A 27,737-nucleotide genomic window follows, 5' to 3' on the forward strand; every position below is an offset into this window, starting at 1 on the left:
TGGATTAAGAATGATTTTTTATTGAGCAGTTTTTTTTGCACTGAGGTACTAATGAATGACTAATTAAAATTAATTATCTTGAGAACCAACTAATTTATGAGAAAGGTAATTTTAACGTTGAAATCAGTATAAAAAACTGAGTAAGGTGGTGCAGTTTCATTAGGTTTGGACTAATAATATTGATAATATTGTTGATAATATTGATAATAGCTGATAATATTGTTTCTTGCACAGATCGAGCAATTTTCCGCACTGAATTAGCGAATAAACTGTGTCTTACGTAATGTATTCGGCTTCATCAAATAATCTGATCCTGTGTTACTGTCTGCTTCAATGGTTTTTTTTTTTGCTCTGTTTCGTTTCATTGCTTTTTTGTTTTTGTTGAGCTGGTACCATATGCTACACACTGTTCTTGCCCCCGCCTTATGTAATGCCCGCGGGCCCTTAAGGCTTCAATAAATGAAATGAAATGAAATGAAAAATAAGGGAAATAGTTCTGAGACCAATGTCCTTCCTTAACAACAAACAGGCTGCGAATAGTTGTCGCATCTTAAACTGGTTAGAAGGTGGTTCCACTCAATTAATGGGCCTCGGGTGAAGTAGTTAACCTGCATTACAAGTGGTTCTGCACACCTGATGAGAGTACTTGGGCGGGACCGACAGTACAACGGACTTGCGACGATCTGGTTTCTTAATGCACGATGGCAAGCGCTCGGCAAACTCTGCTTGCTGTGGCATGGCCATCCATATTTTTTTTAATGGATGGCCATGCCATCCATTAAAAAACTGTTTACATAAAATTAAAAAACGGTTTCATTATTTCATTATGGGGATTTTGCTTTGTGTTGCATGCTGCTTTATGCCTTGAAACTCTATAAACTCTGTGCTAATGACATCACACTTCTGTACTTTGCTGAGTTTAGGACTGTAGTGTGCGTGTAAACCATTGCTAGGTAGGATAGCCCTTTCACTGCCAGCAATCTCACGTTTCCAAAATCCGGTTTTTTGCCTCTTGACCCGTGCATAGCTGACCTCTCCTCGCCGAGCCTGGACTTGTCATCGCCTGGAGAGGACGGACTGCACCGAGCAGATCCTTCAAAGTTTGCCTCTGAGACGGCTGAAAGGGAGGTAGGTGCAAGTGTCTTTAGCTTGTTGCTCCTGTTTGTTTCATGTGGTGGCAGGTTGACTGCATCCATAGATTGAACAGCGTGCATTGCTTTCACAGCAAGTTGCAGCGTAGCTCCCATTAGTCCTGCAAGACAACTGAAAGGAGCTGGCATTGTAGTCTTTCTGAGGAAGAACTGTGGCAGTGTGAGAAGTAGCTGTAAGGGCACAAAACTGGCTATAGATGTAGTTGGAATGGCATGCCCGGAAATAATTGAGGTGGCAGAGGCTGTGATATGTCTTACCATTGGAAGCTGGTTTTGGGCATTGATAAAAATCTATTGCTCAGTATTTGGAGTTAGACCAGGTCTCACCTTGGCTTGAGCTGTTTCTATTGCCCACTTTTTTTTTCACGTTCACCGATCATATTGCCAGTCTGCACTTCAGCTGACCGTTGTGGGTATTGGTTAGCAGATTTGACTTTTTGGCTGTACTTGTGGTTTCCCACATCATGTATGCCCCCTGTGGATTCTGTAGGATGCTCACTGTAGCCACTTGGGTCTGGAGTCGCACCCGTGTCAACATCTTTGTCACCTGCCGTTTGTGCGGGCACCCGGTGAGCACTTGCAAACAGGAGGTCTCTTCGATTTGGCTTGCACTGGCTGTACTAGTTCTGCAGCGGTTCCAAGCGGTCACGTGAGCGTGCAGCGCCAGTTCAACAAGTGCAGATACAGCCCATACACTAGTGCGCACCGGCCACTGGCAAAACGAAGGCGCAAGTGCAGGCGCGCCATGCTGCACTACTTCCAGCACTACCTTCAGACCGAGTGCAAGGCAGCGAAGAACTCGTGCAGAACTAGGCTTGCACTTTGACAAAACGAGGAGAAAAGTGCAGAGGGCGCGTGTGGCACCGGAAAAACGAGGACGACGGTGCTGCACCCCTGGTGCAGCTGGTGCTGCCAAATCGAAGAGACCTAGGGCTCATAAGTGGTGCGAGATGTCCCGCTGTCTGCTGACTGAGGCCCGTCTCATTGGCAGCTGTCGAGTCTAACGGCGTACCGCCAGGCGACGGGTGGTGGCTACCCAACAGCGGGGGCCAATGGCAGTGTGCTGAACGGGGCCTACAAGCCGGCCGACACGCTGGACGTGTTGCGTCGGAACAGCACCGAAGATGACAGCAGCCCTGCTGCGTCGGATGCCAGTGGTACGTGGTGGCCGCTTCCCATTGGTGGAGATGGCAGTGGTGCGCTGGCCTTCTCTGCAGCGCCAGTTAGGCCCAGACAATCATTACATTAGTGTTCTTATGGGAGTACTTGCAGAAAGCTAGATAGGGCACAGTGATGAGGTACACACACACACACACACACACACACACACACACACACACACACACACACACACACACACACACACACACACACACACACACACACACACACACACACACACACACACACACACACACACACACACACACACACACACACACACACACACACACACACACACACACACACACACACACACACACACACACACACACACACACACACACACACACACACACACACACACACACACACACACACACACACACACACACACACACACACACACACACACACACACACACACACACACACACACACACACACACACACACACACACACACACACACACACACACACACACACACACACACACACACACACACACACACACACACACACACACACACACACACACACACACACACACACACACACACACACACACACACACACACTTCGGAAACAACCTTACTTTGTCCCATTTAGCTTTTAGTGCTGCTTTGGGAGAACGCTCTGAACCAACTCAAAAGTTTTCCTGTGTCGTTAACATGTTGCTGATTATTCTTCTTTGCAAGTCTAAATTTCAGTTTTGACTGTCGGGTCTTCAGGAGAAGTGATAATTTTGTCTCTGTGCCCTTCCTTTAGAAGTTTTTTTTAATCTCCCTTTTATCAATACTGCACTTTCGAATATGTGCAGGCAACCATTTGCAGGAAAAGTTTTCGAGCAGAATGTTCTTTTTAAATTTTAACTCCTGTCTTTTCTCGTGAAGATTGACCCGGCATCGGTAATGCTGCCTTAGCACGCTCTTTAAGTTTCAAATTACTCTGGTGTGTACTGTGTGGCGTTTCATATACAGGCAGCCTTCAGACAAGCCTCATACTTCTTTTACAAAGTATAAAAAAATGCACATTGCATTAGAAAGCTATATAAAAAAGCAAGACAAGAATCCATCTTGCACCATAACGGAAATGTTCCTGCTTGGAACCAATAAAGGAAAAAAAATGGACACTCCAATTCTGTGCATTAGGCAGAGCTGTTGTGCTTCCTTACTTATCCTTTCCCTGCACGCGCGACGCTCAGAGGAGCACAGATGTCTCCAGTTGGCCTCAGGGAGGCCTCGTAGACAACTTTTTAGACCCGGTGGGTGGCTTGTGGTGCAGGTGTCCTGCAGCAGAACGGCTCGGCACACGTGAACGGCGGCCCCCCGGGTCCCAGTTCGTCGAGTAGCAACAGCTCCAGCCCCGGCCGCCAGAGCCCCAAGTCCTGGCAGGGACGCAAGGTGAGCGCTGTTTTCTGTGTGCACTTTGTTCTGATGTGAGGGCATTGTGCAGTTACGGTTGACAGCCGGAGATTTGGGCAACTGGGTCACCATGCGTATGCCACGCCTGCACTCTTAGTGGCGATGCCTCTGTAAATGAGAGAGCTGGCCTGTTCCATCTAGTTCACCGAAACACTCGTGCTGATTCCACCTGGGCGCGAACAATGCTTGCCTCTCTCTCTCGGCAGCAGGGCCAGAAAAGCGGTGCTGCACCAGGCACCGCGGGTGGTGAACCGGGGACCAGTGGAGAGGGCAAGGTCGCGGCCTTTGTCATGCCCGAGACACCCAAGCTGCCCAAGGTGCCCCCCGAGGTGATGCGCACGGCCAGCGAGAGGCACCAGAAGGGTCTCATGTCCCCCTGGATCTACCAGCTGCTCTCCCAGGTGGGTGCTCCTGGTGTTGGCCTGGAATTGAAAAGGCGCAAATGGGAGGCTGGAAAAACTGGTGTTCTCCGGTTGATATTTTCAGTATTTCCATGACCGCAAAGATCGGTGCACTGCATGCACTGACTCTCCCATTTCTTCTACTTTTCTGAGGTAATACTGTACTTACCTTAATTTATTGCAGTCGTGATTGTAACGCAGAGGTCAACTTTGCACATGCGAATTGGCGGGGGAAAAGCACACAATTTTAATGCATTGGCCTACTTTGTGGGCGCGGGACAAGAAAAAAGAATTGTGTGAATGTAACGCTAAGAACTTGGCTTCAGTGTACTGAAAGTTGGGTAGAAGTTTACGAATAAAAGGACCTCAAAAAATGGCATTCCTAGCTCGTCTTTGTAGGAAGGCCATTCTCGGGCCAGTGACACAGTACAGCAGTTGCAAGCGCCCTTATCACAGGGAGGTTTCTGCAACCCTTCTCTTTCAAGCGAGCCGCTCAAAAAATTATCAGATGAGGCCAATACGAGATACAGTCGCGGACCGATTTTTCGGACTCAGCGGGACCCGGAAAATGGTCCGAATAATCGAACAGCCCGAAAAATCCGTGAACTTCCGTGGGCTGCAGCTGTTCCGCTATACCGTTCGTTTTCCATGCGATCGCGCGCCCTTTGTAGGGCATCTCGATGGCAATGGAGAGCATCTTATCTCGAATAGCAACGGTGGAGAACAAATAGCCAAGCCTATCCAAGCCAGTCCGTTTCCGTTTAAATCCAAGATGGCGCCTTTCGCGGTGGCAGCAAACGGGTTGGTTGTGACAGCGATGCCCGCTCGCGTCTATATTAGGCCGAAATAATGAACTTTCGGTTGAAAAACGATCATCACAATATTGTTGGCGGCATTTTTAGTCTGAAAATTCGAACTTTCAGACTCCACAAAGGCCGAAATATCGGTCGTGAAAATGTACACATTCCTATGAGGTGCGCGACGGTTCCTCAGCGAAGTCCGAAATATCGCGCTAGTCCGAATTATTGGAGTCCGAAATATCGGTCGGCTACTGTAATTGTGGAGTCCCACTCTGCAGGTTACCATGTTGACCATGTGCTTTAGCAACATAATTATGAGAAGAAACTTCTGATCTTGTAGCTGCTAGGCGAGTCATGCCTCTTGTACATGATTGGCAGTTCTCGGTAACATGGGTCATCTTCTTACACGTGAAGCTGTCAGGAAAATTGTGCTGCAGCATACAAGTTTGATGTCGTTGAAAAGGGCTTTGTATGGCAGATGTAGATACTCAAGATCTTCTCTCAGCAAGAGCAAGTTCAGAATTGTTTCTGCTCAACCTCTTCATTATGGCTCTAACAGCTAAAGCATCGGAACCAAAAAATGCTAGTTGTTGAAGGTTAAGGGGGGATGTGGGGATCATATAGTAAAAATCGCGAATAAAGTCAATTTTTTAGAAGTACACTTTTTGGCATCTCCAACACTGTTTCTATGTTGTACCCAAATATTTCACCCAAAAATAAACTTTAAGCGCTCAAAATAAATATACTTGTCGGCATCTACACATAGACAGTGTGTGCTAGCTTCGAACTCTCAGGCATGTTTTCTCGAAAGTTTGTTTTGAACTTAATAACTTGCTCGTGGAAAGCGTAGCACAGCATGGGATGCGTGGATTTTTGCCCCGTTTGTTTTGTTGTGATCACTGAAATGTGGTTTGCGTCAAGACAGTCTCAGATTTACAATTTAGGCTCGCAAGTTTTTATTACATGGTAATTAGAGCATGATACATTCTAAACATAAAATAAGGTGCATATTGTGTCCTATAAAAAAAAGGGGCAGAGAAATTTAAAACAAAAATTTAGAGAGTCTTGATTTACACCACATTTCTTAGTATAAATATTACAAGCATTTACAGACCTGTAGCCTGTTTTTTTTGTCATGCTAGGCTTTCCACAAGCAAGCAGCATGGGGACAACATATGAACAATGATAAAAAGAAACTTACTGAAGCTGTCATTGGGCCAGTCTGCCAAATTTCATTACTCTAAGTCAAAAAATAGAAAAGTTGCCTTCGATCCCCTCATTCCCCCCTTAAGTATTTTTGAGCAGCACAAGACCAGGTTGAAGCAAAACATATGCACACAGCGTGGCGTGCTTGTGTTTCTTGCTTCAGCCTGATCTTTTTGTGCTGTTTAAAAATTCTGAGCTAAAGCAAACAAATCTAAATGCTTTTTTTCACTGTTGCGATAAGTGGCCATTTCAGATCAGCTGTTCTTAAAGTAGAGTTCGGGATCATACAGTCGGGTTTTTTTTTCTTTTATTTTGTTTGCTTTGGAAAAAGATTTGCGCACTGTGTGAAAACACATTCATATCCATTGATTACTTTACGGCAGTAAAGTTCGTGCTCTTGGTGAACCATTCTGTTTATTCTATCTGTAAATGCGACTCCTGGTAAATGGAATATATTTCCTCCTCCCTTGAGGTTCCATTTAAGGAGAGACCACTTACAGTTCAGCCCGTTATAAGAGGCACAGACAATTGAGAATGAGGGATGGTTTTTCGCTTACTTCGTTGTCTGGCCTCTCTCACCCATTATAAGCAGACCTCTTTTGTAGCAGACATGGGTAATAGACATTTGGGAATGAAGGACATGTTGTGTTTGACTCTCAGTCGACAACCTCGCTTAGAATAGGCGTTTCAACTTTACTTGTGGTGGTTCCCACCTGCTTCGTGGATGTGGCACCATCACTCGCAAACTACCGTAAAAACCCGCATATAATACGAACCCGAATATAATACGGGGCTAAGTTTTAGAGACGTGAAATGGGAAAAAAAGTTTCACCCGCGTATAATACGAGCAACACAAGCTCATAGAAGACATTTATTCAAATCGCATCCCGCACTTCACTTCAATTACTTTGTTCTTCAGTAGCGCTTTCTTCGGACATTTCTTTGTCCGACAAATCATCCCAAATGTACTCATCTTCCGTGCCATCGAGGGCGTTCGAGATGCCGCACTTCTTAAGCCCGCTTCAGCCGCCCGGTCGGCGTCACTGCAGGCTCACCTGAGCGCATCCACTCTGCGTAGCACCGCCTGACTGCATCCTTGAACGGTTTGTTTACACAACCATCAAGCGGCCGCGAAAGCTTTGTCGCGTTCCGCTGCACGCGAAAAGGGCTTCTTTCTGTTGTGGCCATCCACGAATGCTTCCTTCGACGACACCAAACTGCCTCCCGGCCGCACCGTTGCCGATGTTCTCCGGAGCCAAAATCGCTTGAAAGTAGCCGAGTACTGTTTTCGAGACCGTGACATTGTGCTCTCTAAAACAATATCCACTTCACGAAGCGTGCCTTACATGCGAGCGCGTGCGTTGTCAACAGGCGCACGGCACACCGCGACCCCCCGGTGCACCCAACGGATCAACAAAGAAGCGACGTCGTGACGTCGTTTGTCGAGAGTAACGAAGCCAAGCCGTAGCCACGCGCCAATAGCAAAGCCAAGCCGTAGCCACGCCGCAAAAACGAAACCAAAACTTCGAGCAACTTTGAAAATTTTTGTTCGGATCCGCAAATAGTATGAGGCGGAAATTTAGGACGCTAATTATGGGGGAAAAACCTCGTATTATACGCGGGTTTTTACGGTACAGCCGCGCTTGAGGGAGACTGCAACAAAGTGGTTCGGCTAGCTGCAAAGCATATATGCAAGGGGCGAGTGCTGTGTAGAAAAGGCCCTTAGACCTACTGGCGAGGGCATGCGCGCGGGTGGGCGGGCATGTCTGCTTGCACAGAGACCGGCAGATGCGGGCAATGGGCTTTCCTCCTCGCACTGCTCCTACGACCAAAGAGCTAGCTCAGAACTCCGCAAAAAGGGCGGTCAGCCAATGGTTCACGTGGCCCGCAAGTCAAGCCACAACTGGCAAGCAGGCCACTGCTAAGCACATCACTATGTGCACAACACTCTGTAGCGTACGTTTTCAGCGCCATGCTGATCACTGGCAGTGTGCATCAGCTGCGCTCCTAGCTTTGTAGCTCGGCAAACCTACAGGCCTCTGAGAACTCTCAGCGGGGCCCAATTCACAATCAGTGCACTGAAAATTTTGCTTGTTTCGAAGCTACATTAATTGAAGTATTTGTCCATTTTTGTGAATTGAAGCTACCAAGGATCAACCGTGCTCCTCTGTAACAAATCAGTGCAGTCAAAGGCATGAACTGTTCTCGGGAACTTCAAGCAGGCAAGATAAAACGGCTTCTTTTGCAGTAATAAACTAGTCCAGCATGCTTATAGCCTTCTTTTGTGGAAGTCTTAGTCACTGAGTGGCAACATGAAGGTAGGGACTGATCAGTAAATAATGAAAGCACCGAACCCTGCTTGTAAGAGACAAAAACTCCTCTACCGCACATGTTTGTTATAAAAAGGGTTCAACTGTGGTACACGGGAGCTTCTCATCAGTTTCCCTGCATCTGTTGTGTACATGGTGGAAATAAAGATCTGTCTTGGCTTGCCATCTAGCCGTCTGTTCAGGATAGGGCTCTCTCCGAGTGTCACGTTGCAGCGTTAGCAGTGAACCTGCGTAAGAATTCTGCCAGGCACATTTCTAGTTCAGTAAGGCGTGGGAGACCGATCCATGCCGGTGGCGGTTAGAACTGGCCGCCGAAGGTGAGCGTGGTGAAGGTTGCCTCACCCACCGTTCTCCCATGGCAGGGTGCCATCAAGATCCCCGTGGCCATTGAGGATGAGGCCCCCCGGGACCTCCCCTGGGGGGTGACCCTGTTCCGGCCCATCCGGCAGATGGTGTACGCAGTGCTCTTCAACATGCACCACCTGGCATTTGTCGCTCGCCAGAAGAGGGAGGCAGCCGTTGCCGCAGCAGCCAGCGACTCATCCAAGGCCAAGGAGGGCGCCACTGCTGACGGTGAGGGGTTGTCGAGAGGCTTTTGCATGGCCGAGGCGTGAGTACCGCATGTGTTGCGGCTGGTTCCAGGATAATTTTCCGCCATTCTGCCAACTATATTGTTTGATTAATGCGACAGCATTAAAGGCCCCGCCGCCGCGGTGGCTCAGTGGCTATGGTGCTCGGCTGCTGGCCCGAAAGACGTGGGTTCGATCCCAGCCGCGGCGGCTGAATTTCTTTGGAGGAGAAATTCGAGGTCCGCGTGCTGTGCAATGTCAGTGCACGTTAAAGAACCCCAGGTGGTCGGAATTTCCGGAGCCCTCCACTACGGCGTCTCTCATAGCCTTAGTCGCTTTGGGACGTTAAACCCCATAAACAAACCAACCATTAAAGGCCCCGTTTCGCGGATTATCTGGTGTTGGTGTTGTCAGCGTTGTGAGCAATAAGTAAGGTGGCTTAGGGTGGCCCCTGTAGGAGAAGCAGGCCGAGTTGTTGTATTGGTCAGCAAAATGAACATTGTGGGGAAACTTGTTCACAAGTGCCTTGGGAATAAATAGCTGGTGTTTTGAGAGTACAGTGCTTAAAACTACCGGTTTGTTTGACCAGACACTTTGGTCCTGTCAAGATGAAGTGTGTTAAAAGAGCCAGCCTTCTCTGAAAGGGCTCCAAATAAAGTTGCTGTATGCCTAGGATGTTAAAGGACACCGCTTCGTAAATACCCACCAGCAAGAATTTTCTTAGTGCGTTTTGTGGAAGCTGAGTTATCTCCCGTCAAAAATTTGAATTTACGCATCTTTGCACCTTTCTCTCTCTCCTCTCGTCACTTTTTGCACGCTGACGTGTTGGTGCCTCTACAGCTGCGGCCATGGGAGCTGCATGATGTCAGAAAGAAGAAAGAGTTGTCACGACGAACCAGTGGCAGTCCTTCCTTTGATGGAGGCGAAATTCCTTAGTCCCACGTACTGTGCGATGTCAGTGCACGTGAAAGGACCCCAGGTGGTTGAAATTTCCGGAGCCCTTCACTACGGCGTCTCTCATAGCCTGAGTCGCTTTTTTTCCTTTATTTGTTTCTTAGAACGTGTCTAGGGGGGGGCCGAAGCTAAAGGCGTAACAACGCCTGACGGGGCCTCGGCCCCCCAATACATTGGGACGTTAAACCCCAATAAACCATAGCAGGAAATGCCAGACCCTTGCGGTGACCACACCCACGAGGGAGGCAGAATGAGAGAGCCGCTGGTTCCCGTGGGGCATAATTGGCGCACCCTGTGGAGTTAGTTCTTTCTTGGGTTTCTTTCCCTGTGTGCCGCTCTGTCATTGACGGAGGACTGTTCTTCTGCCCGTTCTGTGGAGCAGACTCGTCCGCCAAGGGCCCGGCCCCCGTGGTGATCGTGGAGTGGCTGGGCCGGTCGTCGTCGGGCGGCAAGGGTGGCTCGCGGCGCCCCTACGAGCTGGTGGAGGGCGTCCAGTTGGGCTGGCCCGTGCCCACGGTGCAGCGCCTCTGGCTGGGGCCCTCGCTGGACGACAAGAAGTGCCGGCTGCGTGCCTTCCTCAGCTGCATGCGCAGCGACGTGCCCCTCATGCTCAACACGACCTACGTGCCCCAGCACCTGCTCATCCCCTGCACAGTGCTGCGCTTCCTCATGTCCCAGGTGGGTAGTCGTCCTCCTGTGTTTTAGGAGAGGGTGGTTGTGTTAGGAGTGTGTGGTGCTGACCTGTGGCAGTGTTTCTTGGCAATGTAGGGAGGGCTACAGGGGCTGGGCACTCATAATTCTATCGCTGGAGCATCTGGGGCCATCTGTTGAAGCTTCTTGTAACTATACGTGCTCAGCAGTTTCGTTGTAATCAAGAAAACTGTTTTTTCCCTTGACTCTCAGTTTTGAAGGTTGGCAGTTGTGTTAGAAATATGCCTTAAATAATGAGTATTGACAGTGTGCCATGTTTAAGGGAAAACTAATAACTCCTAAAGAGGGTTATGAACCTTTGCATAGAGGGTTCCCTAGGAGCCGCCCCATTGCTCATGTGCCTGTTGGATGCACTTGACACTAGCACAGTGAAAGCAACTGCTGAACCAGTTAGCAACAGTGCAGAGAGGAGGCATTTTGGCGTCCTCATTACATGATTGGAAAGGTCTATAATTTTGCTGCGTAGGAAGAGAGGGGAGTGTTTCAGCTCCCATAGCTTCCGCTCCATTGTCAAAAAAAAAAGTTGTTGCATAGTATAGTCGGGTGAAGTGCCACAAGAGGGTGCTAGTGTAGTTGCGAGAATTAACAGCAGGGCACTAGGCGCAGGATAAAGGTGGTTGTCATGGGAGCCACTTGTCTAGGGAGCGTGACAGTTGCTTTTTCTGACCGGACAAGGGGAAGCGAACTATGGAAAGCAAAAGCAAGTTAGATGTTTAACACATGTAATCTGTTTTAAGTTTACATTTTGGCTGAGAATGTCATTAACTCTCGGGATGACAAGTCTGTCAAAGTGACGGAAAAATGGTTATAGGCTTCAGTGGAGTGCTGTGTCTAGGAAAGAACTTTCTTGTAGCTTTTTTTTTCCTTTGAAGGTTGCGCTGCCCCTTACACTTTGCCAGTTCTGGTAAAGTATGCTGCAAAACTACTAGTTAACATGAAATAGTAGCCTGCTCAGTTTGCATGCTGTAATTATCGATTTATAACGCTAACCACATTCTTGTGTTAGTGAAAATGGAGGAAGCACATTGTGCACAAAGTGATGTATGTATCTGCTTTCGTGTTACTCCACATCACTCTCTTAACAATTGTTCATTGTTTTTAGCGTACCATAGCATGTTGGCGTATGGGGGGGTTTAATGTGCCATTTCGACCACCTGGGGTTCTTTGACGTGCACTGCCATCGCTCAGTACACGGGCCTCTAGAATTTCGCCTCCATAGAAATTCAACTGCCGCAGCCGGGATCAAACCCACGTCTTTTGGGTCAACAGCCGAGCGCCATATGTTGTCCCCTTATGTTGCCCTACGTGGTGTCGTAGTGGTGGGTCTTCATGGACAACGAAACTGCCTTCATTCCTCAGCGGCAGCAAGGATGACCAGTGTATTAATGATGAACGATGGGAAACGAAATATCGAAGAGCACTGCAAAGCACTTGGAGCTTGCGTCTTGAAAATGCCAACCATTCATCATTGCCATGCTGGCAGTGATGCTGGGTCTGTTCGTAGTGCGGTTTCAGTTTTGTATCCGATGGTAACGCGCATGCCGTTTTGCTGCTTTTAGTGAGGAAAGAGTATGCGTTAGAATCTGGTAAATATGATAGGTAACTGAGCAGTTAATGACATCTTAGTTGAAATCAAGAGGAAGAAATGGGCTTGGGCAGGGCATGTAATGCGAAGGCGAGATAACCGCTGGACCACTTCCTTAAGTGGTCCTTAAGAGAAGGAAAGCGTGGCAGGGGGCGGCAGAAAGTTAGGTGGGTGGATGAGATTAGGAAGTTTGCGGGAATGCGGTGGCGGTAACTGGCAAAGGGCAGAGTTAATTGGAGAGACATGGGAGAAGCCTTTGCCCTGCAGTGGGTGTAGTCAGGCTGATGATGATGATGAACTGAGCAGTGGAAACGGTCGACTCCTGTAAAAATTGTTCCTACTCACACTATATTTCTCTTTGTGCAGTTTTTAGTGCCTGAGAATACTTGGTAGCTTCCGTTATGACGCTGACAAGTTACGAGGTGGAAATGCGACTTTGAGTAGCCTCTGCTTCGTCCTTTCGTTGTGAGTGCGGCAGGACACCGATTGGTGGCGGTTTCTCATCCCCCCTTCCTCGATATGCACCTTTGCACAGGGTGGACCTGGTGGCGCCCCCGTGCTGCGTCGGCAGGAACTGGACGCCTTCCTGGCGCAGGCGGTCTCCCCGCAGCTGATGGACGCGCAGAGCACGCAGGCCATGCAGCTGCCCCTGGTGGCCGTGCGGGGCGCACAGCTGGCCTCCCTCTTCCTCCAGGTGGGTGGACTGGGCTGCAGAGTCTCGTGGGTTACCCATGGGTTACCTCTCGGTGTTCACTAACATCATTGCCCCATGCAAACTGACTGTTCTTGCTTCGCACAGCGAGTGCATTCATTCGCGGCATGACCGCGGCCGTGTCGCACTATCTGGTATGATGATATGTTAGGGTGCGGACATGAAGAAAGTGCAGCTATGACTCAGAGTCTGATATCATCGCTTGTAGGCGGAACATGGGGAGCGGTGGTTTTCGCGATTTTGAAAGCCGGTTTTTCGCAGAAAAGTTTTTTTTTTTTAGTTCGCGGATTTTTCGGACTGTTCGATTATTCGGACCTGTTTCCGGGTCCCGCCAGGTCCCAAAAATCGGCTGGCAACTGTAGTAGACAATGAAGGCCAGCGAGCACCTGGGCTGCTGTCATTGTTGATCATTACCATAAGAGGTGCACTGCACATGGAAACGCGTCCAGTGAGGGTAATAGATCTTTGCTTACTGAGGAGGGGATTCATCCTGAGGACATGACATGGCAACTGATGAGCACTGAGAGACGCCTGCTGCTATCCCAGTACAGTCGATCCGGGATGTATTAGACTCAGAGGGGATTGTGAAATGATGAGATGTATCGATAATTTTTGTATTAAACATGGAAACAGAGAGGTTTATCTGTAACTCAGTTCCATGACAACGGTGCAGCAATATGCTGCCCGTCGGCATACTAGCTGCACACTGCTTGCTGGGTGCCGCTCGACCTAGCTCACTTCGCATCAAAGCTGTAACAACCAGTGCTCTCTGAGAAGCCGCCGCCGGTCAAAAGAAGTCTAATTCTGTTACCGGCACACTGTAAATGCAGTATTATCTCAAAGTACAGTTGATCTCTGCATCTCCTTAGGCAGTGGAGTGGATCACACAAGAATTCCCGGAAGCCTTCAGTCAGCTAGGCTGGCTTTATTGCATGACAGCTGGTGCACCGATGCAAGCTTTCCTGTCCTGCGTGGCAGCAGTGTAACATTGAAAACAAGCATATCAGACCAAGCACACTATGCATGCACCTCGTCACGCAGCTTTATGGCTCTAGTGCTGGTGCCCAAGGCCGTGCAGCCGACTGGGCTCCATGTGCTAAAAGTGTTTGCGGGAGCGCTATTAGGAGAAGTGCCAGTTGCAGGGGCGCAGCGCACAGTTTGCTATATTGAATGTTCCGCTGAACGGGAATTCAGTGAATGCATACAACTGCTGTACTTTTGCATAGGATTTCCAACAAGGTATTTGGACAGTTCAATATAAGCAATAATTCAGTGTATCTCAGTTCAATAGATCCTCGATCGACTGTAGTTCTAAAAAGTATGAGCAGTGAGCAGATTTATACAGTAGAACCCCGTTCATACATTTTTCACCGGACCGGGAAAAAAAAACGTAACAGCCGGGAAAACGCAACAGTGAGGAAAGCACCGAAAATTAGTGAAAACAGTGCAGCTTTGACTTGAAACAATTTATTTCCGCAAATTGACCCTAGGACTTTAAAAAATCGAGAATGGTGGATTGCAGTTTCTTTCGCTCGCTGGAAAGAACAACGCGTTTCTCAATAGCAAAGGCCGCATTGCTGTCAGCGTCGCTTTGCGGTGACACTGCATTCAGTGCTCTGCAGTTCACTGCAGTGCTGCAGTTCATTCAGCAGTGCTCTGCAGTTCACGCGCTCACTGCAGTCCACGTTGAAGCGACGTTGTGCACAGCGTCAAGCACTGAAATGTTCGTAGGCTGCTCGCCGCGCTGCTCCGCGTAGGCCACCCTGACTGCCTGTCAACTGCGTTTAGTACGTCCAGCTTTTCCTCAAGGGGAAGCGCCTTCCGCTTACGCAACGCTATCACGCCATCAAAGCACGATAAAGATGTTGTTGCGACTGAGAGAAGGATGAAAAGGAAATTGCACGGGCCTGCCGACTGACTCCAGCCGAGCGACCACCGCTGTCACTTGCAGATAGAGGAGAGTTAAAAGATAAAAAGAAAGTGAAAAAAAAAAAAAAAGACTCGCATCGCAACAACTGCGTCCGCCGAAGCGGACGCTGGCTGAGAAAAACAGATAAGCGACCGCAGCCGCGCGCCTCCTCGTCACCACTTTTCACGATAAAGATCGCGGCATTCGGCGTTCGCGAGGCAGATAGCCATCTAGTGGCGGCCTCTCCAACTCGCGTGCGGCTTCTTGCAGCCAGTTCCGTAGCCAAGCCTGGCCAAGACTCGTCAAAAATCAAAATGGCGGTTGGCGCGCATTGTTCGGGCGGGTTCGGGGAGCCCGGTTGCAACGTATCATGCGGGATCGTTTCCTCGGCTACGACGTAACAGCGGGGTTCCCAATACATTGGATCCTATGGAAGCTATGCCGGGACCCGAAGAAAACGACGTAACAGCCGGGAAAACGCAGCAGTGAGGAACGTAACAGCGGGGTTCTACTGTACCCCTGTCACACGGGCATTTCGAAGGCCCTCGAATCGATAGTCTATCGACTCGAAGGCGATCGAGCGCTGCTACACGGCCAGTCTGAATGGCCATCGAGTCAATAGTCTATCGAGTCAACGGAGCAGTCCGGAACTGCATCGAGATTTCGAGGGCCTTCGAGCGTTGCCCAAGGTTGCTAGCATTGCTTCGAACGACAACAAACATGGCGGCGCCCTTCAAAGCCGGACCCCTCGCTTCGGACCAAATTCTCGTTGTTGCTGCCTTTTTCTGTCCGTTCACGGGTCATAAATGGGGCACCGGTCTTTCGCTTCGTCTCATCTTGCCTACAAGAAAACGTATAAGTGATAAATTTGCTTTATTTTTTATTTAGAGTGACGATTCTGCCGCTGCTAGGCCTAAGCGAGTCGGTTTGTTGACAGTAATGGTTCCCGTTTTCACCACCAGATGGCGCCACTAGAGGCTGAGTTTATTTTTGCGTCTCTGCTAGCATACGCTGAACTAAATGTGCAATGCGCCTGCGTTTAGCGTACGTAAGCGTGCATACGCTCGTGGTACGTAGACAGCATAAATTTATGCTCTTTTCATGCTCTTTTCTCACTGTATCTGTGTACGCCGCGAGCGGTGACGTGGTGCGCACAGCGAGAAGCAGCAGCGGCGCGGTCGTTCCAACTCGCCCGGGCGTCAACAGATGAGAACAGGTCCTAGTTTTTGCGGCGAGCGAATCCGCTTCGCCTGCCGGATTTTTGAACAAGTGTGAACGCGCCTTATGACTGCAAGAAAGTGTATTTCAACATTTAGTTAAGTTTCGTCAATATATTTTTGTTATTTGCGCGAAACCGAACGTAGCGATTGTGGCACCACACGAGCTTGGCGTAAGACACGAGAACCATTTCAATGGCCATTGAGATTTGCCGTGTAGCAGCTCCACAACTCCCTCGAGTTCGATGGCGATCGAAAATCTCGATGGCCCTCGACTCGATGGCCATTGAAACTGGCCGTGTGACAGGGGTATTAGTGGCATAAATGAGAAAGGGGTTGGGCACGAAGCAGCAGAGCAAGTGAAGGTGCAAGCGAAGATGCAAGCAAAGATGCGTGCGAATGCTGGCTGGGTCGCATTTGGTGCACGGTGGGGTCGTGCTCTTTATCCTGTCATGGCCCTCTGCTGTGTGGCCTGCCCCCCTCACCGATTCTGTGGTGTGTGTGACGCAGGGTGTGGAGCATGCGCTGTTTGCCAACGACGCCTGCGGTGCCCCCGTGCCCTGGCTCATGTGCTGCCCGTGGCTGTACTTTGATGGCAAGCTGTTCCACCAGAAGCTCCTGCGGGCGGCCCAGGCCAAGAGCCTCGTCGAGGTCTGCGGGGGCCAGATCGACCAGGTGGCCAAGGTGGAGCGCATGCGCGCCGCCATCCTCGAGGGCCTCCAGGTAGCGTGTCCCCCCCTCGCCCTCTGTGTCTCTCTTTCGCATTCTGCAGTCTCCCTCTCCATGGGCGTGCTCTCGCGCGCAGGTCGAGTTCGCACGAGCACCTCTGCCCGCCATGGCCGGCGTGCCGCGCTTCATGCCGGGCTACCCGCCACACGGAGGGCCACGAATGGGTGGAGGGCCCATGGGCCCGCCTCCGAGGGGGGCAGGCCGTGGACTGCCTCCTCCTCCCCCACCCCGCCGGGGCGCTCTGCTGGCACGCGGTGGGCAGCTGGAGATAGCCGGTGTGGTGGTGGGCTCCTGGGGGGCCAACTATGGCCAGGGGCCCCGGGGGCCTGCAGCAGGACCCCACCGGGGCGGGGCACGGGGCCCACCCTTGCCCCCTCAGGTCACCTCCGTGGGAGGACGGTGAGTCTACGCACAACCTGCCTCCTCTTTCGTATCCTCCCTCTGCCGTTCTTTACCTACCCCATTCTGTGCTGGAACGTATTTACTTGAGTTAGGCTCTCCTTTCGCTTCCCCTACTTTCTTTTCTCGGAAATGTTTGGCAGAATTGAGGGTTAGCCGGCAGTTGTGGTTCTAGGTGTGTGTGCACAGTTATGTCCATTACTTGTTGCACCCTGTTCTTTTTGGCTGCTCTTGAGCACGCCACTTGGTGTGACGCTACAAAAAACAAAGGCTGTGTAGACTGCTGGGCCGCTGCGTTTGCCACGTAGAGGGGACAGTGGCATTGGGTCATGCTGCATTGTATAAACTGCATTGGCAGCGTGTGATAGTAGACATTCCTCTTATGGTCGTTCGTGTCTTATCGTGAAACTTTTGCATGGCTGTCAAATTTCAAGTGGTGCATAGCTAAGAGATAGTCGGCATAGCAAGTTCGTCACCCACCACAGCACCTGTGTTACCTGAAGATCTCAAATTCACGCTTCAATGGTGGTGGTGTTAAGGAATATAGAAACTTTGTACTGCAGTAGAACCCCGCTGTTGAGTTTTTCATGGGACTGTGGGAAAAAAAAAAAACGTACCAGATGGGAAGTGTCGTAGCCAGTTAGCGTTTGTGAAAAAAATGTACAGTTGCGGGTAAAAAAGATTAGCACACGAGACGGAACACCAGAGCGCCGGAATGACAACGCGTGGCGCTGCGGGCGGCGAAGAGGCTGATAACGAGAGTGCCGGGCCGTTCCCATTCTACAGTATTAGGGGGGTTCAGTGGACTGCCACGGACCAGCGAAATTACTAGGCTAAAAGCAGCGCTATCAGCTATTGGACATTTAAAAAAAAACAGTAATAAAAGAAGCCATCTTTGCTTGATAACCGAGCCAAAATAAATGCAGCAAGCACAGTCACATAGGGTCGGCACTTCAACGCTCGGGCGGTGCACGCTTGATAAAGCTTACTTCCTGCCGTCCCCCCCTACGCTGCAAACATGGAAACGGCCCGTTAGGCAGGTCTGCGTACCGCAGCGCCACGTGGTGAGATATACGAATTCTGATCGCCAATGATCTGTGCTAATATTTTTTGCTCGCGACTGACTGTACATGGTTGTCCACTTTCGCTTTTTTTTTTTTCTACTTTTAGTAAGGGCAGCATGCTTCTCCGAAATTTGACGAGCTTTGTAGCTCTTGCGATAGTTTGCACGCATGAGCATCCCACACGCCCTGCAAGGCTCTCTCTGCCTGCGTGCAAAGCTGTTGCCGAGAGATGGGTTGGGACAGAGTACTGGGGGCCGCCTCCAATGGCCTCTTGCAAAAAGTTTTGTTGCTGTGCCTGCAGGTATGGCATGGGCCGTGGCCTCATGGCTCGTCGCCCCATGGCTTTCAACCGACGGCCAGGAGCACCTTTCAACCAGGTGAGACCGTATAAGTGTTCTCAACAGAGCACGTGCCGTCTGGTAGTCGTGGGGGCATTGGTGTAGACCCCGGTTCTGAAGGAGGCTCTCATAGTGAATCGCGGGTGGCAGCCAGAGCCGCTATGTGAGTGGGGCTGCAGGTGCTCATTTTGGGGGGAATTAAAGGTGTATGCGTGCAGTTGTGATGTTTCATGCATGATATTCATGTTCCAGAGTGAGAAACGCACCAGATGAGTCTTCACTCAATTTCTTTTTTATTTTTAAAACCACTTGTGTCCCTCGAAGTGGTACTACAGGCCTGCCAAGCGGAATAACCATGCTGCACCCAGTGGTTTCCTATTTTGCCTGGTCTGTTGTAAAGGCGGGGTATAGAGGGCTTGTTACTTGTGCACTGCGTTGTTGGCTGTGCTTTGGGTGACACTGTAATCAGCGTCGGTGTTGCATTGGAGTTCGTTTTATGTTTCGGTTTTTGCCTTTTGCTTTCACCTTTCAGCCTTGCCTGTTGGATTTTCTTGTCGGATACTCTTGTCGTAGTGCCGCCGCGGTGGCTCAGTGGTTATGGTGCTCGGCTGCTGACCCGAAAGACGCGGGTTCGATCCCGGCCGCGGCGGCTAGAATTTCTTTGGAGGAGAAATTCTAGAGGCCCGTGCACTGTGCGATGTCAGTGCACGTTAAAGAACCCCAGGTGGTCGAAATTTCCGGAGCCCTCCACTACGGCGTCTCTCGTAGCCTTTGTCGCTTTGGGACGTTAAACCCCATAAACTAAACTAACTCACTCTTGTCGTAGTTTTCTGTCGTACAATTCTGTGTGGTGGTTAGACTTTTTGTCGGATATTCTTGTCCTGAACATGCAGTGCTGGCAGACGAGGGACAAAGGAGAGACGACACACGCAGGGCGCTGAACTAACAACTCAGCGCCCTGTGTGTGTCGTCTCTCCTTCGTCCCTCGTCTGCCAGCACTGCATGTTCAGGATGTCAAACCAACTTGCCCAGCAACACACCCCTGCTATTCTTGTCGTAGTTTTCTGTCTTACGGTTCTGTGTGGTGGCTAGACTGTGTGGTGTGACTGGCTTGTGTGCTGCTGCAGCTGAACCGTCGTGCCAACAAAAAGAAGCCAGCCAAGGCAGCCAAGGACGAGCCCACACCCAAGCTTGTTGGCAAGGGCCGTGGGTGCACCATTGAGACGGGCGACAAGTGAGTCTCTTCCTCTCTGCATTGCCGAAGGAACTCTGGTCTTTCTCGGAGGCACCTACCCCGACCATAGTGAACGCTTTCAACCTTGTGCTCATGTTATTGCCCTGCCGTTCATTGCAGCTGCACCATCGAGGTGAGCCAGCTGTCGGACACGGGCCTGGACACCAGCAGTGCCAGCTTGGAGGAAGGCGGCGACTCTGCCCTGTCCGCCGCCGTGCCCAGCCTGCGCATTGCGGGCGCCACTGTCACGGAGAGCGACACCGACGGCCCACTCAGCAGCAATGGTTCTGCTGCCGCCGATGTTCCAGCCTCGGAACAATTTGACTCCGTCTAGCCCCTGCCGGATAGGAGCCTAGCAATCGCCCCACGTGGGAAGCCTCTGGGGCGCTGACCGCCCTGCCTTGCCTTCCGCTGTCAAAAGGTCTTCTCTAGAACGTCTAATTCTAGCTCTTTTTGTTCTTTATTTTCTTCCTTGCTTGTCCTCGTTTTTATTTATTTTATTCTTTCGCTCTGGCTTTCACTTTTACCACATTCTGAAACCATTTTGCTGCACTCTGGTGCCTGTGCTCTGCTTGACAGGTGCTCGTGTGTGGCACTCATGAGCCTTGGTCTTCCTTTGTTTGTCCTGGTGCTTGGCCCGTGATGTCACTATCCACAAATTCTGGCTTATCCTGGCATAGGGCTTTTGTCAATTCTCTGGCTATCGTTTAACTTTCAATTGCGCATCACGGTCCCTTGAAGCTTTCATTAAAGGGATCCTGGAATTGTGTCGATTGTCATATCCTAGAGCAACTCCTCTACAGATGTGTTGCACTAGAATATGGCCATCGAAATCGTATCAGGGTCCCTTTGAAAACTGTTGTCAGAAGGCCTGGCAGGTCGGACAACCCCGGAGAGGCTTCCCGGGTGGGGTGCTTTCCAAATTTCTCATCCCCATCTCCGTTCTCCTTTGGGCGAGCAGCGAACCAGTCGTGCCCGACAAGCAGCGGTGGTCGGCCGCAGAGTACCTGAACACGGCGGCGGCATCGGCACGAACTGGCCAGGGAACTCATGTGCGTGTGTGTGCGTGCGTGCGCGTGCATGTCTGTGACCGAAAGTGAGACAAGACTTTTTTCTCATCGACGACTACTCTACCATTCTTTTTTCTACTTTTTTTTTAAACTCATCAAGGACTTGGCAGAGATCAAGTGACGACTCGTTATTGTGGCATCTGACTTGAATGAAGTGGACGTGCCACATAGGGTGTGCCACCATGTTGTTCTCCTTCGGACGAAGGCGTGGCATTTGTCATACCGCCTGCTTCGTGTCTGCCGCGTGCTGGTCAATCGGAAAGTCTGTGTTGCATCATATCGGGCCCCGTTTTATGCTCTTTTTGACACAGGTGGTTCCAATAGTTCAGTAGCCTCTCTGCTTCGTGGGGGCAGTGCTTTCAAATGCAGCTGGCTTCTTGGTGACAGCAATTATTTCAGCATCTGATCAACCCTGATTAGGCATGTTCCTGTCTTTTCTTTGCGTTGTGGAAACGTTTGTGAATGCTGAAAAAAATGGGCAGAATACAGTGTGCCCAGCCTTATTTTGTACCTACTGATGAAACAAAGCTGAATTGGCCATGTGTAGCGGGCATTGTTTATGGATGCAGTTTTGGGTTTCTCTTCTCTGACACAGACATTCCAGTGACCGCAGGCAGGCGGGCATTGGCGTAAGGTGGGCAGTGTACAGTGTTTTGCATTATTTCATTTTTTTTTCTCTGTTAGGTTATGCGAGGTGTATATTTAATGACCGAGTGTGTTGGAAGCTGGGAACAAGATGGCCGCAGACTGGCTACGGAATGTGTTTCATTGTAAAAGGGGCGACGGAGAAATGGGTTATGATGGTGACGTGTTGGCCTGTATGGCCACCAGAGTTCAGGCGGTGGTAGGTAGTGGCGCGATTCTTGTGTGAGTACTAGTACTATCTATTCCTTGTATTATTTTTTGACAAGTAGAAAGCAAAGGTTTGTTACGCGTCGCCTTTGTTAGTGGTCTTGAGGGCAGGCAATTATTGCTGCCCCAACCATTTGGTTTCGCAGCAAACCACGAAGCCGTAGTAAATGGGGGATTGGGAAAAAGAAAAATGAGTCTTTAACAAACAAAGCAGGAAGAAGCTGCAAAGGCACAATTGTGCATTGAGCGCAGCGCTTCTTACCCCACACCCTTGCATTTTGGGGAGCTGTGGCGGGGTATTGCAATTCCCTTTTGCCCATATGAGAAATGGAAGAGAGGAAAAAAAAAATGTTTCTGCAGAGTCCCTTCAGAGGGTTGTTCTTGCAGCAGTATCGCGCGGGACGCTCGCTAGGTGACACTCTTAGATTACTTTTCTTTGGGCTGCGACGACGACGGGGCTTGGGGGGAAAAGTTCCTCAGTCGTAAACCGAGCAGACCCGGGAATGGAAATGCACTCAGCGTCACACTCCTTCAATCTCTGTTTCAGCTAGCCTCCTCTTCCCCCCCACGAAGGGCAGCCGCGAAGCATCATCGTCCGTTGTTTCCGAGTTGACAGGGAGTGTAGAGCGTGCCTGCGACGATTTATGATGGCCTTCCTCGACAGCGATAAACGCATTGGCGTTCTGTTGCACACGGTGGAGCCATTGCACAGCAATGATCAAAGACAACACAAACGCTTACTCAGTTTTAGAGAGACTAAACTGAAGCAAAGAAAATGAGAGGGGCGCCACGGCGCGCACCCGTGCAGCATCAACTTGCTGCCGCGACACTGTGCTTGCACAAAGTTGACGGGGATGATTCTTTTCCCAAACACTGCGACAAGAGGCAAAGAAGCGCTTCTTTGTTTCCCTCATTTTTTTTAATTGCATTTTTAAAGCAAGACGAAAGTGTCTCGTGCACCTTTTCAAACTACGTGTCCTGCTTCTCAATGCAGCGTCACTGCAGACACAGTTGTTCACGCGTAACTCACTTTCGAGAACAAGGGAGCTCCGTGCTGAGCTTCCGAGCTGATAAACGAGAGGCGCAGTGTCGTGCGACCTCCGAGACTTTACTCTCTCTCGCATCTTCAAGAGACAACCCATGGCCCATCAACGCTTAGCATACTTGGGCGCCTGAACAATCGGGCTAGAGCAACGTAAATGTAAAAGTTTATGCGACATAATTGTGGCATCTCGAGGGCGAACTGTTCGAGCAGCTTCGCTACCACATAGATGACCAGACCTAGCGCGTAATGCAGGGGGTTCGGGTGTTGCAAAGCAAGGGCACTTTCTTCTTTCTGTCGAGCAACCATGAAGCAGAACCAGGCTGATCGCCAAACGCGGCAGCGGAGGTTCGTCCCCAATTGCACGCGCGCCCGCCCCCCTTTTTGCCGTTAACTGCAGCGGAAATGTGCGCAGGCGATTCAAACATTCTCGTTTTTTTGTAAGCCCCCTCCGTTTGCGCACTGGAGTGGGGCGACTTGCTTGTTGCATCCAGTGTCGTTTTCTTAATATCCTCTCCCCTTTTATTTTATTTTTTTCCCTGCTATAATTGACCGCAGCAGTCGTCTGCACTTTGCGTCGTCTGCTACTGGTGCTCGGTGCAGACGACGCACTTTAGTGACATTTACCCCTACGCTAGATCGAGAGTGTAGGCGGGGAGCTACGGAACTAGTGCACAAGCTTTGCATCATTTGCTTTTATGTTAGGACCAGGTCCTGTTTTATTTTGTTCACCTTAATGCTGCATCAGTGGCAGGTGGCAGCAGCTACCCCCTCTCCCAACTCTTGCTTCGCACCTCAAGTTGCTTATGCATCCATTCTTGTGTGGCACACCGCCTTGTTCACTCGTAGTGATCCTCATGGAGAGCCGCAGTGTGTGTCGAGCAGTGCCTGCATCTTATCTCCCCCCCCTTTTTTTTATTTTACATCCGCTGCCCTGCTTGACACCCAAAAGTTGCCGTACTGAGATGAGTTTAGTGTTTTTTGTCTATGTAATGCCAGGCCATGGCAATTTTAGGCGGTTTGCATGCTTAAATCGTGTATTATTATAATCATTACTGTTATATTACTATTCTGTGGTAGGAAACTTTTGGAGTGAACAAACACTGGAGAGAGAGAGAGATAAAAAAAAATTTCGTGTTGTAGCATTAACACCAAGCACCAAATGTTACTGCCACTATGTGCTGTGGAAAAACAAATACTACTACGAGTGGGTGCACCGTATCGGTTTGTTAGATGAATATACGTCTGCAGTGTTTGCAATTGTTTGAGCCGCTTTCTCGGTACAGTCTTGGTCCGAGCATAGAGTGAGCGGGTGCTGTATTTTTTGCTTTCTCGATTCTTTGAGTAACAGTGTAATAATCTTTGTGCTTTGTGAAGCGTGTCGGGTAGGAAAGCCTTGCGTTCCAGCCAACACGCCCGCTGCTGTGGCTCGGCTTGGATACATTCGGCTGCACACAGAATGGCGGAAACTCTGTTTGTCTGCATGAACCGGCGGGGGCTGCAAATATTCATTTGGCTTAGAGCTCCGAGTCTTGCCGCCTCTGTCGCAAGCGGGCATTGAAACTGACAGTCAGCTCCGAGGTCACTTACTGCATTCACGGCTTTTGCTGTCGAACTACCACCCATAAATGCCCAGTCATCGTACATTTCAGTGAATCACTTGGAACCACTCTGTTACTTCTCTGCTAGCTTGGTTATAAACAGTGGTAGCCCATCGAAGTAGTATCGGAAGAGCTGTAGACTCGGATTATATAATTATTCAGGCAGCTGACCTGAACTGAAAACCTAAATGCTAAAAAAAAAAAAGTGCTAAATTTGAAAAGCAGCTACTCGCGGATGCTGATCTGGCAGCACGCGGTGAATGCGCAGCATTTTTCCCCCATCTCTTGTGCCTCCGCTCCTACACAAAAGGTTGGCAGGCCATGTTAGCAACGTGTTGAACACTGAGCGCACAAACTGGTGGGTCGCACTAGGGCATCTGCGGGCTTGGTGGATGCGAGACGGCCGTTTGTCATGCCCCAGCAGATGGCAGTGGCCAGTAACAGCGTTTCTTTTTTTATTTTTCAGACATTCGCTTACGGTTTATCAGTATGCGAATTCTCTCTGGTCTCTGTTTAAAATGGAAACAATGGCTTGGCACGGGGCTTTTATCACAGGCATTTTCTTCAGCTGTAATTTTTTTTTTCTTCCAGGCTTGCGTAGAATGAAGACGTTTCTTTATCTGAACTTGAAGTAGTGCTGGGCTTGTTTGCATTGGTTGTGGTGGTAGTGCTCCGTTGAACCACCGTAGCTGGACCGAACCGCATGCGACGGCTGTCTTGCGCGCATCAGGCCGGCTGCATGCCCGACCTCATTGGCACTGTGCCTGTTTGCTGGGCCGCCGTGTGCCGAGATAAAGCAGGCATTTGCGTTTCTCAGTCTTCTCTGCATATATATCGCCATTTCTTTGGTTGTTGTTCTCTCGGAGTGCACCTTACTAACAAACCTGTCTGCCCTTTATTTCTTTAGGCCAACGTGTTGTAGTAAGTGGGTTGTCTGTATACTTGTCAGTTTTTTGGCACGAGCATTTATTATGCCATGGTAACCAGTTATCTTGATAAGCAGTGTATCTTCTTAACATTAATCAATGTTGCGGGGAAGGCCGCGCACAGTGGTTGCGAAGAAAAAAAAAAGGGAAAAAGGACGGGAAAATTATGGATTCATTAAGCGTCGCTGCGTACCATAACTCCAGTTACCGTATGCAATTTGCATGTCAGCGTGCGGGTTCCTTCAAAGCCCGCCTTAACCGTCAATTGTAACTTTCTTTTTTTTTTTTTGCAACGCATGGTCGTATTCTTTTACGTCTTTTACACTTTCTCCACTGTTAAAAAGGCTGGATAGAGCTGAATGATTCAGAGAACGGGCAACAGAAGCCTTTTCAACGAGAGAAGGCCGGCTTAGAAGGGTCACGGGCGGAGTTGACAAATTTGTGCTTTTGAGGCAGGGACAATCTGAAATCGGGGACGGGAGCATCAAGTGGAATCGAAATGGATTGGGGACGAAATGGCTAAGCACGGTATGGGGCACGTGTAACAAAGGACTGAGTGGAAATTGTGACTGGATGGGTTGGGTGTTGGTTAACGACGAGAGGTCTCTGTTGGCAGGCATGGCATGTTTTTGCCGGGAAGGAAAAAGTCTGTGCGAGCAGGCATCGCTGCAGAGGCCGCAAGGTCCTCGCAGTCGTGCATCTGGTCAAGCTGGGTCTCTGGAGAGGGATGTATTTCATGTGTTGCCAGTTTTGTGAATAAAGTCATTGTTTTCCTCGGCGGCGACTGTTCGTATGGCTGTGGTCATCGTATGACTGCAGTGGAAATGATTACGCAAGTTTGCGTAATGCATGTGTGCCACGAAAAAAGCTTTCTATATGTGTACAGTACAGTGCAGTCCACACTAAAAGGGAACGCCTCTAAGCGCCGCATCTCTCGTGGTGCTGCTTTACCCAAGACTCTCTTCCAGCTTTAGGCAGTAAAATCAGCATCTAAAGCAGTGTGCAGCTCACAAAAATTAAAGCTTTGGTGGAGGTTTACCGATCTGTGTTTACCTGTATGTCAGTCACAAAGAACTGTCTCTAAAACTTGTGTAACAGCGCAATTGGTGGGATTTGGAGTAGCTTGACTCTGAAGGTGTGCAGTGGGATGCTGTTTTTTTGTTGTTTTTTTTTTTTGCTTTTCATACCAATAACATCCAGTTCTGTGCCTTGGAGAGAACTTTCCTCTGAAGGTATCATACTTGTTCACTGGAGCTGGAACAATGCACGGCTCTTAAAATAGACAGTGACAAACGTTTGCCATGTCTCAACTGTTGCGAATTCTGGCACAGAGAATGCGACAAGTGCCATAAAAATCGCAAAAGCATGCTTTTTACTTGCCACCACAAGAAACAATGTTCACTTTGAATTTGTAAGCAAGGAATTGCCAACTTTCACTGCTCCAAAATATTGAACCCCTGCTGAGCCACTTTAACCAGGGCAACTCGCCATGACTTATTGGGCTAGTTGATATACATTACACATTTTGAAGCTGTGCTGCAGAGGAAAGACAGAAAATATGGATGTGGATAGCACACCACCCTGTTCAAGTTTTTCAGCATCTGCTTTTTCAGTCACAGCGGTGCAACTTCAAAACATGCGAGAGAACCTCCGTCAAAGGCTGGTGTCATATTCTTTTGCAAGTTATTGGAACACCGAAATTCGATGAGTCCTTGAGATTTAAATATGAATGGAGGCCTTTTGGCCGCAAGTGAAATTAAGTGTGCTGTCTTCAGATAAAATGATCTTTGTGTGTGCAAGAAAACTTTGATCAACCGAAGCTAAAACATGCTGCCAACCTTCTCATGATGTGAGGTAGTTAACAGCTTTTAGCTGTGCATTTAGCAGATTTGAAGGAAAAAAATGACAAAGAACTTGCGAATGCATGAGCAAGTGCTTGAGGTGCAGAGCTACATAAAAATGCAGAGAAAAAGCCTCCTCCAAACATTTTAGACATTTGCTTTTCTTGCACAACCAGGAACGGCTCTAACAACACATTACGTTGTTTACTGCATGGCAAAGCCTCATTTACGAATGCCAACCTTGACTGGACGGTAACGTGATCTTCACAATTAAACTCGATGTTATCGCCTTGCGTAACAGCCATTACTTTGAGCTGAGCTATTTACGTCATTCTGAATACCCTAGTGCCTTGCAACGGTTTGGATAAGAGTCGCATTGCGTCACACACAGACGAAAAAAAAAATTATATTTGCATCTGAGCCTGGCGGTCAACCGCAGCTGACACATACAAGCTGTAGAGCACCTAATTTCAGCTGCGATGTGCCAGTGCAACGATCTGAAGATTTAAC

The 27,737-nt window shown here is 49.4% G+C and overlaps 1 protein-coding gene across 4 annotated transcripts in view; it reads left to right on the forward strand.

Annotated features, from left to right (window-relative positions):
- Positions 1 to 26,163, forward strand: part of LOC149335734 (constitutive coactivator of PPAR-gamma-like protein 1 homolog) — a 39,231-nt gene extending 13,068 nt beyond the window's left edge. For 2 of the 4 annotated variants that reach the window (XM_089552334.1, XM_089552336.1), the window contains exons 4-15: positions 1,028 to 1,128; positions 2,143 to 2,308; positions 3,598 to 3,716; positions 3,944 to 4,138; positions 8,837 to 9,047; positions 10,380 to 10,675; positions 12,829 to 12,987; positions 16,642 to 16,854; positions 16,937 to 17,259; positions 18,625 to 18,700; positions 19,789 to 19,895; positions 20,016 to 26,163. In XM_089552334.1, coding sequence (XP_089408460.1) covers positions 1,028 to 1,128; positions 2,143 to 2,308; positions 3,598 to 3,716; positions 3,944 to 4,138; positions 8,837 to 9,047; positions 10,380 to 10,675; positions 12,829 to 12,987; positions 16,642 to 16,854; positions 16,937 to 17,259; positions 18,625 to 18,700; positions 19,789 to 19,895; positions 20,016 to 20,229 — 2,180 coding nt within the window. In that variant the 3' untranslated portion in view covers positions 20,230 to 26,163. The remainder of the gene's footprint in view (positions 1 to 1,027; positions 1,129 to 2,142; positions 2,309 to 3,597; positions 3,717 to 3,943; positions 4,139 to 8,836; positions 9,048 to 10,379; positions 10,676 to 12,828; positions 12,988 to 16,641; positions 16,855 to 16,936; positions 17,260 to 18,624; positions 18,701 to 19,788; positions 19,896 to 20,015) is intronic. The other 2 variants (XM_089552335.1, XM_089552337.1) reach the window with 1 other exon arrangement.
- Positions 26,164 to 27,737: the final 1,574 nt, after the last annotated feature.

Source organism: Amblyomma mixtum, chromosome 7 (assembly GCF_055824585.1).
Source record: "Amblyomma mixtum isolate Tamu chromosome 7, ASM5582458v1, whole genome shotgun sequence".
Classification (NCBI taxonomy): Eukaryota; Metazoa; Arthropoda; class Arachnida; order Ixodida; family Ixodidae; genus Amblyomma; species Amblyomma mixtum.